The sequence below is a fragment of the Maniola hyperantus genome, chromosome Z (genome assembly GCF_902806685.2).
Source record: "Maniola hyperantus chromosome Z, iAphHyp1.2, whole genome shotgun sequence".
Classification (NCBI taxonomy): Eukaryota; Metazoa; Arthropoda; class Insecta; order Lepidoptera; family Nymphalidae; genus Maniola; species Maniola hyperantus.
In genome coordinates this window covers 5743893-5757698 of record NC_048564.1, presented here as the reverse complement: position 1 = coordinate 5757698, position 13806 = coordinate 5743893, and the positions used below count along the sequence as shown (strand labels likewise).

Sequence of the window (13806 nt, the reverse complement as noted above, 5' to 3'; positions counted from 1 at the left end):
AGACTATTCATAGGCTACCTGGTGTCAATTGTAGGAATAGGATCTTTTGACGCCTGCCAGTGACGTCGAAGCCTCGACATTTTGTAACAAATTCTTTGACTGATGTCGTGAACTGTGCTCTTTTATAACCTAGTGCACCTGTAAATAAGGGTGCGTTTCTAATGACGCATCAGGCGCAGAGGAGCGGATTGGACCCTGATTTGGTCAATCACACGGCATTGTGATTGGCCAATTATCGGTCCGCTCCGCTCCAATCCGCTTAGCTCCGCGTCAGTGGAAATGTACCCTTAAACTGTGAACCGGTGTAAAAGATCTTTGAATTCATGTGGTTCTAGTATTCAAATCGCGAAATAGTGTGAAAATTCAATATCGCCAACTACGCATCTACGGCGCAGGTACAAACAAAGTCTACGTCGTAAACTGTGCTACGGTGACGTAGCTAGTGCAGCTGTAAATCGATATCGCATCCTCACTCCATCCAACAATGCCACTGTTCTGCTTAAAAGGTTCCTACCACTTCTCATTTTTAGGGTTCCGTAGTAAACAAGCACCCCTTTTAGTTTCGCCATGTCCGTCCGTGTGTCCGTCCTACGTCCTCGGTTAATCTCAGAGATTATTAGCGCTAGAAATCTGTTATTTGGCATGGGTATAAATATTAATCACGCCGACAAAGTGGTGAAATAAAATTGTGATAAATATTTTTTTAGGATAGCTCCCCTACATGTAAAGTGGAGACGAATTTTCTTATCTCGTCTACCCCATTGTGTGGGGTATCGATGAATAGGTCTTTTAAAAATACTGTGAGTGTGGGAACATCATTTTTCGATTTCTAGATCCGTTTGTAAAATATGATGTTTAAAGTGCTAATTTTTATTAGAGTCAAGTGTCGTCGTCGTCCCCCCCCCCCCCCCCCCCCTCTATCAGCCAAATCATAGTATATAGGAACGTGAAATACTCTATGAGGCTATGGTGAGTGAGAGGGACGCCATCATGAGTCGTAGCGAAACAGCAGTAGCAGCTTGAACTAAAAACTCCTTGTAAGGAACAGAATTTGCTTCGGGTGCGGGATGTTTTTAATTCAAATTACATTACATCCCTTAAGACGTAATGGATTTCAGTACAACATTACACCCCTTAAGCCGTAATGGATACAACAATACAACCCGGCTAAGTCATAGGAATGTTATGACTAACTTTACCCTTAGCTAACACGTCTGTAATATAAAGTATTCTAGAGCGAGGGGTGTGAAAAAAATATAACTAGAGTAACCTATATCCTGCAAATACGATGCAACTTCACCAGCATTGGATAAGCTCGAGGAGGTGTTCAAACTAGATGCACATCGATCGATACAATACACTACAACTACAACTGTAAACTGCATCGTATGGAACGGAAATAACGGAAATAGGTCATGTTTACACCAAAGCCAGATGGGAAAAAGCTTAGAAAAATCTTACATAAATTGACATTCTCAATATGAAAATGACCGAAACTTCTGGAAGACAACTTGCAACTTCCCTTTTAAAATACCCCCAGCCTATAACAACGAATCAATTGACACCTCATTCATTCAAATCGGTCCAGTAGTTTAGCCGCTACAGTGAAACACACAATATACCTAGTTACAAACATACATACATACATATACACTGCTAAAATCATAACCCTTCCTTTTGGCTTTGCCGTAGTCGGGTAAAAAATGTGTTCCACGAAGCTGCCAAACTGGACACCAAGTTACAGGTAGCAAAAACAAAAAAAAAATTGTTTGGAATGACTGATCTTGTTCGTGGTAGGTGGTACCCACTGAAATGGATTTAGTAGAGCTAGTTCACTCTGGTAGAGACTTAGTAGAGGTCGTTGAAATAAATTTAAAATTCGAATTTGCGAATGAAATGCGGATCACTTTAGGTAAGGTATCGGCAGTTCGCACTAAGTAGGTAGGTACGCATTTCCCTTACCTACTAAAAAATGTTTTGCCCGCGGGGCCTCTCGCAGGGTGCAATCAGCTTAATTTTGACTTCAAACTGAAAGTGAAAGTGATGACGTTATAGTGATTGATCTTTGACCTATAGGTATACAATACTTGTCTGCTCTGACGTTCTAGTCCAGGTGGTTATCACCTCTTAACCCTTCTGGAAGCCTAGTAACTATTTCCTACCTGTCGCTGTTGTACCTATATCTAGTTACTGACGTAATTTTATATTTCGAACGATTTTTTAAAATCCGTAAGTCATCAAAAAATTAGATGAATCCAGCAACTTCGCATGCATGGATTTAGACCTGAATGAAAAAAAAAGCTGGAAAAAAACCCTGAAATTTTGGTATTTAACAAAACCAAAATAATGAATTAGAAATTCAATTAAATTAATAATAATAAATAAATAATAAATTTGGAATCCACGGACTCTCTTGCCAAAGGAGCTCCGGTAGGCTGTTTAGGCATGGCTCTCTTAACGATACAATTAAAAGAGCTCTTGCCACCATAAATATTCCTGCACTCATTGAGCCGGCAGGGATTAGTCGGGATGATGGCAAGAGACCTGATGGATTGACGCTGGTTCCCTGGGAACGGGGACGGGCGCTAATGTGGGACGCAACTTGCGTTGACACATTGGCCCCGTGTCATATCAGGAAGACAGCATCAAGACCGGGAGCCGCAGCAGAAACAGCTGAAAACGGCAAGCGGCGCAAGTATGCCTCTCTTATAGAGAGTTACATTTTTGTGCCGTTTGCCGTGGAGACCCTGGGGCCATGGAGTCTTAGTGCTAAAAATTTTTTACGAGACATTTCACCGCGATTAATAGCCTCAACTGGTGACAGAAGGGCTGGCTCATTTTTTGCGCAGCGGATCAGCCTGGCTGTCCAGCGCGGAAATGCAGCCAGTATTCTTGGCACCATTCCACGCGTTCATGATTTATATAGTAATTAGATAAGGCTAGCTTTAAGTTTTATTGTATTAAAAAAAAGATACTTAAAAAAAAAAAAATAATAATAAAAAGCTGGGAAAAATCTTTTTTCTTACCCTAACAACCCTAACATTTTTTATTTTATTTTATCTTAAAAAATAAGGAAAGGGGGCCGTCAAAGTTGTTAGTTCGACCTTTTTTTGTGACGGGCTATCTCAAAAACTAAACTAGTTAGGAATATGAAATTTCGGTATATTAAGTCCTGTATACTACTGTATTTAAACAACAAATACTGAAAACAAAGATTTATGTAATAATTTGAAGCTGTAACCTAAACAAACGAATACTGTTTGCGTTTTTCTTTCACGGTTCATATTGTCATACTATGATAGTATGAAGTATTTCATATATCTAAAATATGTTGTTCATATTTATATACGGAACCCTAAAAGAGCGAGGCCCGACTCGCATTTAACTGGTGTTTTATATAATCAGATGAACGCGAACCAGTACCTATGCCAAATTTCGGAAAAATAGCTTAAACGTATGGGCCGTGAAAATCTAGCAGACAGACAGACACTTTCTCATTTACAATATTACCTGTGGATAATTTGGGTAAAGTTCAAAGTTCTTTCTATTTATGCTCTGCTGGAGAAAGTGGTTTTTCATTTTAGTAAGGGAGCCCTAAAACGGTTATGGATATTTAAAGACCGTAGTCAAAGCTTTTAAAATGTACATGATTTACGGCGTAGTCGATAGCATACGTCAACTGGCCTTATCTCGCGTGCATCTCTCGCGTCAGCTACTGTAAGATCTTGAAGGTAGGGTACCTATGTCTAGTGAAAGCTGAATGTGAGAAATGGCTGCAAAAAAATGTAAGTCGTGTATCTCTGTATGAGACTGTATGTTACAAGGAATAAACGTAGGTATTTGATGTTTTACGTTTATTTAATTATATATATACCTATATAAATCCCTATTTTATGCCTTAAGTGGGTTGAATTTTCATAAATCCTTTCTTAACGGATATCTATGTTTTAATAGATATCTGCATAGGTACCTTTCAGCCCGATCCGTTCGTCGTCGTGCGTCAGTCACCTTTTATGTAGGTGCTTATTTAGATAAATCTAATATCAAAACAAGTGTATCCGTAGTGTTGCAGATTTCCAAAAACGCTAAATATTCACCTTCCCTCTTTAGTTTTCGTTAAGGTGCTGATAAACTTGAACATTCACTTGTAATGAGCATTCGTGCGAATGTTATATCACAGAAAAATACGAGAACTTTTTAGCGAGCATTCTATCGAGCGTTGTGGCGAGCATTCTATTCTAGCGAGCACACGCGACCGTCAAGTCTGACATCTTCATGAAGAATAGACGAGCATTCGCTAGAATGCTCAAGATGTTTGAAGCAAGATTTGGCTCTATGCTTGGCTCAGCTCGTTGTTCAGTTTGACAAAAATAAAAACGGCAAATGCTCGATGTTCTATTTCAAGTGAATGCTCAAGTTTATCAGCACCTTAAGACATACTCTAAAACATTGATGTTGGAAGGCCAACCCCTCTCTAAAATAATATGGTAATCGCTATTCATCGCCTCAGATAAGGAGCACTTGACATGAGTCAGTAGCTGCTGTTTGCGCTCTCGAGTCTCAAGTGTGGAGAATTTTTAAGCACATTCCCTTCAAAGATTTTTAGGGTTCCGTATAGTAAACAAGGAACCTTTATAGTTTCGCCATGTCCGTCCGTCCGTCCTTGGTTAATCTCAGAGACTATTAGTGCTAGAAATCTGTTATTTGTCATGGGTATAAATATTAATCACGCCGACAAAGTGGTGAAATAAAATTGTGATAAATATTTTTTTAGGGTAGCTCCCCTACATGTAAAGTGGGGATGATGTTTTTTTCTCATCTACCCCATAGTGTGGGGTATCGTTGAATAGGTCTTTTAAAAATACTGTGGGTGTTGGAACATCGTTTTTCGATTTCTAGATCCGTTTGTACAATATGAGTCAAAGTATCCCCACTCTCCCTATCAGCCAAATGGTAGTATATAGGAACGTGAAAAAGTTACACACATCAGTAGTATATATAATCAATTTTAAAGGAAAACTATCATGGCTAAGTTGTGCCTACGGAACCCTACACTGCGCGTGGCCTGCCACGCACTTGGCCGGTTTTTTTGATTAGCAATGACTTGTTGACTCGTCTCAGATTTGCGTACTTATATGTATTATAATATTACATGATGGATTAAGGTTTTTAAGACTCTTGTGGGAACTCTTTAATTTTCCGGGATAAAAAGTAAACTATGTATACCGGGGGTGCAAGCTATATCTATATCTCTTTAAAATCAGTTTTACAGATGGACCGTGAAAAGATATCTCAGACAGACAGACACATTTTCGCATTTATGATACTAGTAGGTACTTATGGATAAGCCAAATGACTTGTAATATTATCCTTACATAGAATAATGTCGTCAAAGAAATTTTGAAGATACCTAAGTACTAAAAATCAAATAGATATAAGTAATTGTCCCACTTTTTCAATGAAAATATTACAATAAAATTTAAAGCTAGCCTTGTCTAATACTTAATTATTACACAAATCATGCCCGCGTGGAATGGTGCCAAGAATACTGGCTGCATTTCCGTGCTGGACAGCTACGCAGATCCGTTGCGCTAAAAATGAGCCAGACCTTCTGTCACCAGATAAGGCTTTTAATCGCAGTGAAATGTCTTGTAAATTTTTTTTAGCACTAAGACTGCATGGCCCCAGGGTTTCCACGGAACACGGAACAAACTAGGTAAGTATTTCGAAGTAAAGCACACCGAGACTAGCTCACTATCATGGATCTAGGTTTATTAGGTATTTAGTTGCTGTTTGTTATTATTCTGCATGTTTGTTAATGAATCAATAGCTCTACCTCAAATAGCATAATTTATGAAGGTGCAGGCAATAACTTTAAAAAAATAGTAAAAATAGGTGAAAAAATTAGGTGAAAAACGTGATCTTTTAGATCTTGCTTTTAGGACTGGATTATTCTAGGCTTTTAAATTATATTAAGACTTTTAAAAATAATAAACTTACCATGCTCATTGGAGACAGGGTATTGATAAGAAGGAATGATATCTTGTATATTTTGTCGAGACGGCGAGGGCGGCGGCGGCGGTCGGTACGCAGTCTCCATGGGCCCGTACGCGAGCGGCCACTCTCGCTCGCCCATGTTGCCGTACGCGCAGTACTCGCCGCCGTAGCCCAGCTGCTGGCTGGACGTGTAGGCGCAAGTGCCGTACTCGATAGCCGGTGCGCTGCCGACGCCCGCGCCGCTGCCGCTCGCGAGCTCGTAGCTCGGCGGTTGAGGCGCAGGAAGTGCGCCCATTCCGCCACATAGGTATCCACCACTTCCAAACTGGGGGTTCAAGGCTTGACACTTGCGCCGGAAACCGCGCGGCCGCCGCCGAAAAGATCCCTCTTCGAACATGAACTCCGAAGACGGATCGATCGTCCAGTAGTGCCCCTTCCCTGGCCTGCCGAGGCCCTTCGGCAGCTTGACGAAACACTCGTTCAAGCTGAGGTTGTGCCTCACGGAATTCTTCCATCCCTGATAGGAACTCCGGAAAAACGCAAATTGCTGTTGCAGAAACGCGTATATTTCGCTCAAGGTCAGGCGCTTGTTAGGCGAGTGGCGGATCGCCATAACGATGAGGGCTATGTAGGAAAAGGGTGGCTTTTCCTGGCGGCGCGTGGCGGGTGCGCGGCGCGCCGCGTCTTCAGCGGCTTGCTCCTTGGGCTTCATGCGTGCGCGTCGCAGCGCAAACCGGCGAACAGTGCGGGCCGCCCACTGCACGCGCGCTGCGCCCGCGCCGCCCATCGCCGCGCCCCACGTCCTGCCGACGCCGACTCAGCCCGACACCCACACCCACACACATAGCTACCCACGCCACAACACGTTCAATACACTTGCTATAAGAACAAACTGAAATTCACTCAAAAACGTGCCCATACGCTGTTCGTGATACCTATACCTACAGGTACGATTTTACTTATCTTAATTTTATTTTAAGTTCCTTGGTTTTTAAGAAACACCATTCACACGGGATTGGTAATGTACTTACTTATACTTGTAAGAAGACATCCCAGTCCCCAGAGGAACGTACTACACAAAAACTTAAGGATTTGCCATTGGTTCAGCTGACACATTTGAATTTGCTTCAAAATCTTACAAGTGACAGAGATCATACCAGGCTACTAGCATTATCTGATAAGGAATCTGGGTATTGGTTTCATGCCTTGGCATTCAAAAATCTTGGCACATTTTTAAATAACGAAAGTTTTCGTGTGGCTCTAGGTCTCAGACAGGGAACACCACTGGCACCATAAACACAGATGTCCGTGTGGAAAAGAGGTTGATAAATTTGGAATTCATGGACTCTCTTGCCAAAAGAGCTCTGGTAGGAAATTAGACATGGCTCTCTTAACGATAGGTACGAATTACGATCCGGCAGGGATTAGTCGGGATGATGGCAAGAGACCTGATGGATTGACGCCAGTTCTCTGGGATCGGGGACGGGCGTTAATGTGGCACGCAACGTGCGTTGACCCCGTGTCATATCAGGGAGACAGCATCAAGAGCCGCAGCAGAAATGGCTGAAAACGGCAAGCGGCGCAAGTAGGTAGGTATGCCTCTGTTATCGAGAGCATTAAGTACATTTTGGTTCCGTTTACCGTGGAGATCCTGGAGCCATGGCGTCCTAGTGCAAAAAAATATTACGAGACATTCCACCGCGATTAATAGCCTCATCTAGTGACAAAAAGGCTGACTTTTTTTTTGCGCAACGGAATATAAATTCTTATGGGGCGGTTTAAGGACCAATGAATGTCCTGAAACTGCGTGGGATCACAAGTTGATGAGTAGTTAGGTAAATGGTGGGCCGTGGTTACCGTAGATTCCCCAGTAGGACCACGAGTACATAGTGGTACGATATACCGTAGACCCACCAGATAGTACCAACTACTTATTTTATATTTTGTACCACCAGAGCGGGGTAATTCGGTCCGTGGTCCCACCGCGTTTTGTTTTACAGCCTATTGATTCGCTATTTCAGTGTTTAACACAGAATTATAGCCATCGAGCTCATTGACATATTGGTTGAATCTACATTGCTGCTTCACTAAGATATTATATTAAAATATTTTTTCTTAGAAAACCTTCAATGAATTAAAAATAAATGTCAAATGAGCTCGGTGGCTATCATTCAGCGTTTAACACTGAAATAGCGAATCAATAGGCTGTAAAACAAAACGCGGTGGGACCACGGACCCGTCACGAAATGGTGGTATACCTACATACCTACCGTCGACCCACCATGGGACAAAGCGGTGGAACCACGCAGCCGTCACCGTGCTATAAGAAAGGTATATTATTGCCGTTAAAAAGAAGCGTAGAGACGTCGCGGTCATTGCGCCGGCCGGTTCTCCCAGCCCGGTTCACTCACAAACTTGTACAATATAAACGAAGGAAAACCCGCTTAGACAATAATATTTACCCGTCGCAAGGACGCCTGTCGAATGCCCGCTCTTGACCTAGCACAATCAAACCAAACATTTTACTAGATCTATAAAACAGTTATACGACGTACACCAAATATTTACCATAAAGCGTAAACCAAAAGTTTTGCATTAAACTTGCTCGATTTATTTACACACGCTAGTGTAAACGGGAAGCGGCAAGGGACTTTCATCCTTATATCCAGCACGCACGGATCCATTTTTCAGAGAAAAAATTACCGGAACTAATGATCAAATCTACGAGAGGATAAACTAAACTTACTCGATGGGGAACTCATTGTAGCAAACAAACTTTTTTTTGTTCGTAAGATTTAGGTTTACAGTCAATGACATTTAATAACAAACCCATGATGCGTTCATAATATTTATTGGCATAAATTCGTGATTGGTGATGAGTAAGATAGAAGATATAAAACGCACGAGAGTAGAAGAGATAGCGATGAGCCAAGTGTCGTAGTTTTAAGTCACTTTAGACACTAAGTACCTACTAAGTAGGTAGATACGTAACGTAGCCCTCTTTTCCGGCTATATTTCTTTCGAGGATCAACCGTGGAAATTCGTACATACATTCTCATTGTAGGTGACTGAAAAATGCGACGACGGTTGTTATAAGCACTAAGCACCCGTTTGCGTTTCGCTCTTTCCAATACACGAGCGTTTGAAGTGAATTCTCTCCGTTATCATCATCATCCGTTACGTATTATCTGTCGTTAAATCACGACATTTGGTCGTCCATACTAATTGACAGATTTGAACTCTGATGGTCACGTCAACTTGCAAGTTAGGTACTTACTAGTTCTTAATTTCCCAGAAGGAGTCAGCAGAGCGGATGAGACAGGATGACGCAGGCTCTCATCTCACTCATCGTGAGAGTTTCAGGAGCAGGCGTACCCACCCATTCCCTTCAAAGAGGAACTGCTTCCCTGAGACAGACACTGGGATTCTGTCACCTGATACGAAAATAGTCCTCGAGTCAGAGGAGGAGACCACCATATTCCTGGTGTGCCTCATAGGCTCAGACGGTGTGTATGGACATTTTATTAGTCTTGACTCCTGGAATCCTGACGGATCTATTAGGTAATCCCGGATCTACATCGGCAGACGCCGCTGGCTGGGCTGAGCGAACGAGTTCGATCCCATCCGTCCCAGCCAGCAGGCGATGAGGACACCGAGGGTTGTGGTACCCATGACGGATTTCCCTACGAAAAAAGGACCACAGCCCTAATCAGATACCTCGGAAAAAGTCATCATTTCTAATACCTATACCTAGACATATTTCCATGCAGCTATAATCCATTAGCGCATCTAAAAATAGAATCCTGGTGTCGACAGAGCCGGGGCGCGAAGCTAGGCGCGGGGTCGCTCGGGTTGCTGATCTCTGCTGTAAACAGTCGCGCCGTCTGTAGTAAACAATACCTCTATAGCACTTTGATGATATTACATTATCCTAAGCTCTTTACGACTTTCATCTTCTAATAAATTTAAACAAAAAATCAACCTGCAGATTCTCTACAACATTAACATCTAAGTACTTACTTATTTATTACTCTATGTACCTACATAAAAATAAATCTAAAGTGTCTTGATTTTACATACCTATGTTAATTAATACTTATATAATATTGTATTAAAAGTTTTGCCTGTCTGTCTGCTTATTTGATCGGGGCAGTCTTGGAAATGGCTGAAACAAGCTTTCACCAAACATTTCTAGAACTCCGTACCCGAGAGGTGCCCACAGGAGCCTCCGATGTCCGTCCGTCCATCCATCCGTCCATCAGTTCGTCTGTCTGTCAGCAGTGTGTATCTTGTGAATAGTAATAGGTAGAAAGTTCAAAATTCCGCGGGAACTCTTTGATTTGATGAAAAGTAGTCTATGTGTTAAGCCAATGGTTGGAAAGCCTGGACCACCGCAGAGACGTAAGCTCTGTTTGCGTGTACTATCGCCTTAATAATAGGGAGTGCCTGAAGAACTTTTTGACCTCATTCCACCCTCCTTTTTCTACAACGGCACCGCACGCCACCGTAAGCGATTTCACGCTCACCACCTGGGTGTCTGGTGCCCTTCGACCGTCCGCTGTGCTAGATCCTTTTTTTCACGCACATGTAGCACGCACTAGCTGATGCCCGCGACTTCATCCATGTGGATTTAGGGTCTTAAAAATCCTGTGGGAACTCTTTGATTTTCCGGGATAAAAAGTAGCCTATGTCCTTCCCCGGGATAAGAGCTAACTCTATACTAAATTTCATCAAAATCGATTGAACGGTTGGGTCGTGAAAAGCTAACAGACAGACAGACAGACACACTTTCGCATTTATAATATTAGTAGATGGATGATTTATGGATGCTTTACAATAGGCATTAGATAATAACTAGATAGGTAGGTATATAAGTATAAAAATTGTCTGTGAACTGGCAATCAGTTAACAACTTTACAGGATGAAGAAATTGTTTCCTCATAAGTATTCAGCTAAATACCTACCTAGTGATTGTTCATTGTATATTAGCCAAACTCATATATCCCAAATCACGTCGATTTATTGCTCCGTTGCGACGTTATTGAACGACAAACCTACAAACAAACAAACACACTTTCGTATTTAAAATATTCCATTGCTTATGCTACATCGATAAAAATTGAGTTGAGTAAAATCTGAGATAGGTGTAGGGTAGGTAGCTTGACCTAAACACACCCACAGGCCAAAATCAAAATACCGACAAAAGTTAGTTTTTAGTAAAAAAAAATCGTTTTAAGTAAAAAAAATTGTTTCGCGATAGAGTACAGCAATTCATTTTCTACGACTGCATTTGCGCGAATTGAAATTAGGTAGGTATCGGGAAATCTTGATGCAGAAACAATAAATTAAAGTGGATCTACTTTTCTCACTCTAGCTCGAATTTAGATACTGTAGCCAAAAGAGAGGAAGACGTTCTATGACGTGTACGTTGAGACACCAGGCTCCGCCCACAAGATGGCGTGGTAGTACGGACGGCAGCGTGCGCGCATGCTCCCCTGTAGGCTTAGTATGAGCACAGTATGAGTTTGTAGTCTTTGTACATCTCGACAGCGTTGATAAATTTCGAGTAGGTATAGTGTCCATGTACCTCAAACTAAACTGTTTTGTTTAAATATTGAAGGCAAATAGTTCGTCATTTATTCTACAGTCAGCGACCCAAACGGAAACTTAGGGATTTATTAAGCGTTCAAACCTAATGTAACGGCAGCCGCCGACTGTAGCGTGTTGATACGTGAAGTCAGACTGCATTTTTCGTTAACACTATGGGGCCGATTCTCTAGTACACAATCTCTAAACTAAACTAAATTAACAGGTCTAAATGTAGTGCTTTCCTTTTCCGCAAGCAACATTATGAAAGGGATAGCAATAGATTTAGACGTGATATTTTAGTTTAGTTTAGAGATTGTGTACAAAGGAATTAGCCACATTGACGTGCATGACGTGTAGTGGAAAAGTATAATACTTCGGCCGCTCAGAGTGGGTGTTTACGTATCAAGTACGTACGGCATAAAGAGTATATGGTCGGTTTGGTTAGGTTAGGTTAGGTTACGTTAACGAAAAGTTTTATTAAGTATAATTATGAATGCAAAAGCAGTAAACTGCGTAACGCTCGGTCATGTTCGTCAGTTATCGCTCATTGTCATCATATTGCCATCTCGACCTTTCGCGTAGGAACTATAGCTTATTTTACTTTGACGTTTCGATATTCGAAATCTATTCTCGTGGTCGAGACGTAAAATCGTACTAAGGGTAGGTACTGATCAGTGATCTTGAACCCTCCATTCATCACCATTTACGAGCCAGCTATGTTTGCTTTGAGGTTTTTACGGTTTCGCTTTAAAATTGGTATGCAATTAGACGTTTATAGTTCCTTGTAAATTGATTGTCGGTCTCGGTTGGAAACCAGTTCATGTCTGAAATTTTCGTAAAATTTCAAGTTCAGAACTAATTTTTCGAGGAAAAAAATTTACAGGAATTAGGATAAGCTTACCCTTGTCGACGATCATGCCTTAAGTAAAGCAATGTCTGGGTTGAAGCACGTTCTAAAATATGTTCTATTCACTCTTGCCTTGAAGTAGGTACCTACTTAAGCTAGTTTCCTACGTGGCAGGACACAGAGACGACGAAAGGGGCGGCGTTCCAAACCATATGAATTCAGGTTCAGATAGGGGTCGAACAAAAACGTTTCATGTGCGAGTGGATAGGATGTTGATGACACAGTGCTGTGATAGAACGGCTGACTGACTGACCGACTGATCTATCAACACACAGCTCAAACTTCTGGCTGGATCGGGCTGAAATTTAAATGCAGATAGCTATTATAACGTAGACATCCGCTAAGAAAGGATGTTTGAAAATAAAACTTCTAAGGGGGTAAAATAGGGGTTTCAAATTGATGTAGTTCACGCGGACGAAGTCGCGAGAATAAGCTATATAAGCAGTTATTTCAAACTCCACAAATCCTTTATTCAGATTGCGTAGGTATTATATTAGGTATTGTCAGTGATATCATAACTCTATGGGTATTGTATAAGTACACTTTCTGATTGTCAATCGCTGAATTTGCAATACATTTATGTACCTAGTGGGGATAATGTATTATACATCGATGATTCATCATCATCATCATCATCAACCAATAGACGTCCACTGCGTCTCTTGTAGGGACTTCCACACGCCACGGTCTTGCGCCGCTTGGATCTGGCGGCTCCCTGCGACTCGTCTGATGTCGTCCGTCCACCTAGTGGGGGGTCATCCAACGCTGCGTCTTCCGGTGCGAGGTCGCCATTCCAGCACCTTGGGACCCCAAAGATCGATTAGCCCATAACATCGATGATTACGTGAATTTAAAACTAAAACAACGAGGGTTTCAAACGCGCCCAGGTCTGTGAAGAGCCCACAACAAACTCAGCCGGGTAATCTTTTTTTATTATCACCACTTTACAAAATCTATACTTATAGTTAATAGAACTATCAAAGCTGTTTGGCAACTCATTCCCAGGCTTTCTTATCAATTAAGTAAATAATCCTTTACAGTGTAGCTATTGTAAGTATTTCGAAATGGCAAATAGACGCAATACCGCTAACCGTTTAGCGAATCAGCACTATTGACATTGTCGGTACTTCTCGGTATCGCCAAAAATTTGATAAGTACGCAAGATGTTTTATAATAATTATTTATACTATCACAGTTTATTATTACACTAGTTTTAGTTAGTAGGATAATTTGGAACAAAAAATTTAAAGACATGGACACTAGCGAGGGCTTGACCTACACTGCGCGTATACAATCACTAGGTAGGTATTTAG

The 13806-nt window shown here is 41.5% G+C and overlaps 1 protein-coding gene across 1 annotated transcript in view; it reads right to left on the bottom strand.

Moving 5' to 3' along the window:
- Positions 1-6712, bottom strand: part of LOC138404581 (forkhead box protein F1-like) — a 59053-nt gene extending 52341 nt beyond the window's left edge. The window contains exon 1 of the mRNA XM_069509101.1: positions 6001-6712. Within this exon, the coding sequence (XP_069365202.1) occupies positions 6001-6709 (709 nt within the window). The 5' untranslated portion in view covers positions 6710-6712. The remainder of the gene's footprint in view (positions 1-6000) is intronic.
- Between the last annotated feature and the right edge of the window lie 7094 nt (positions 6713-13806).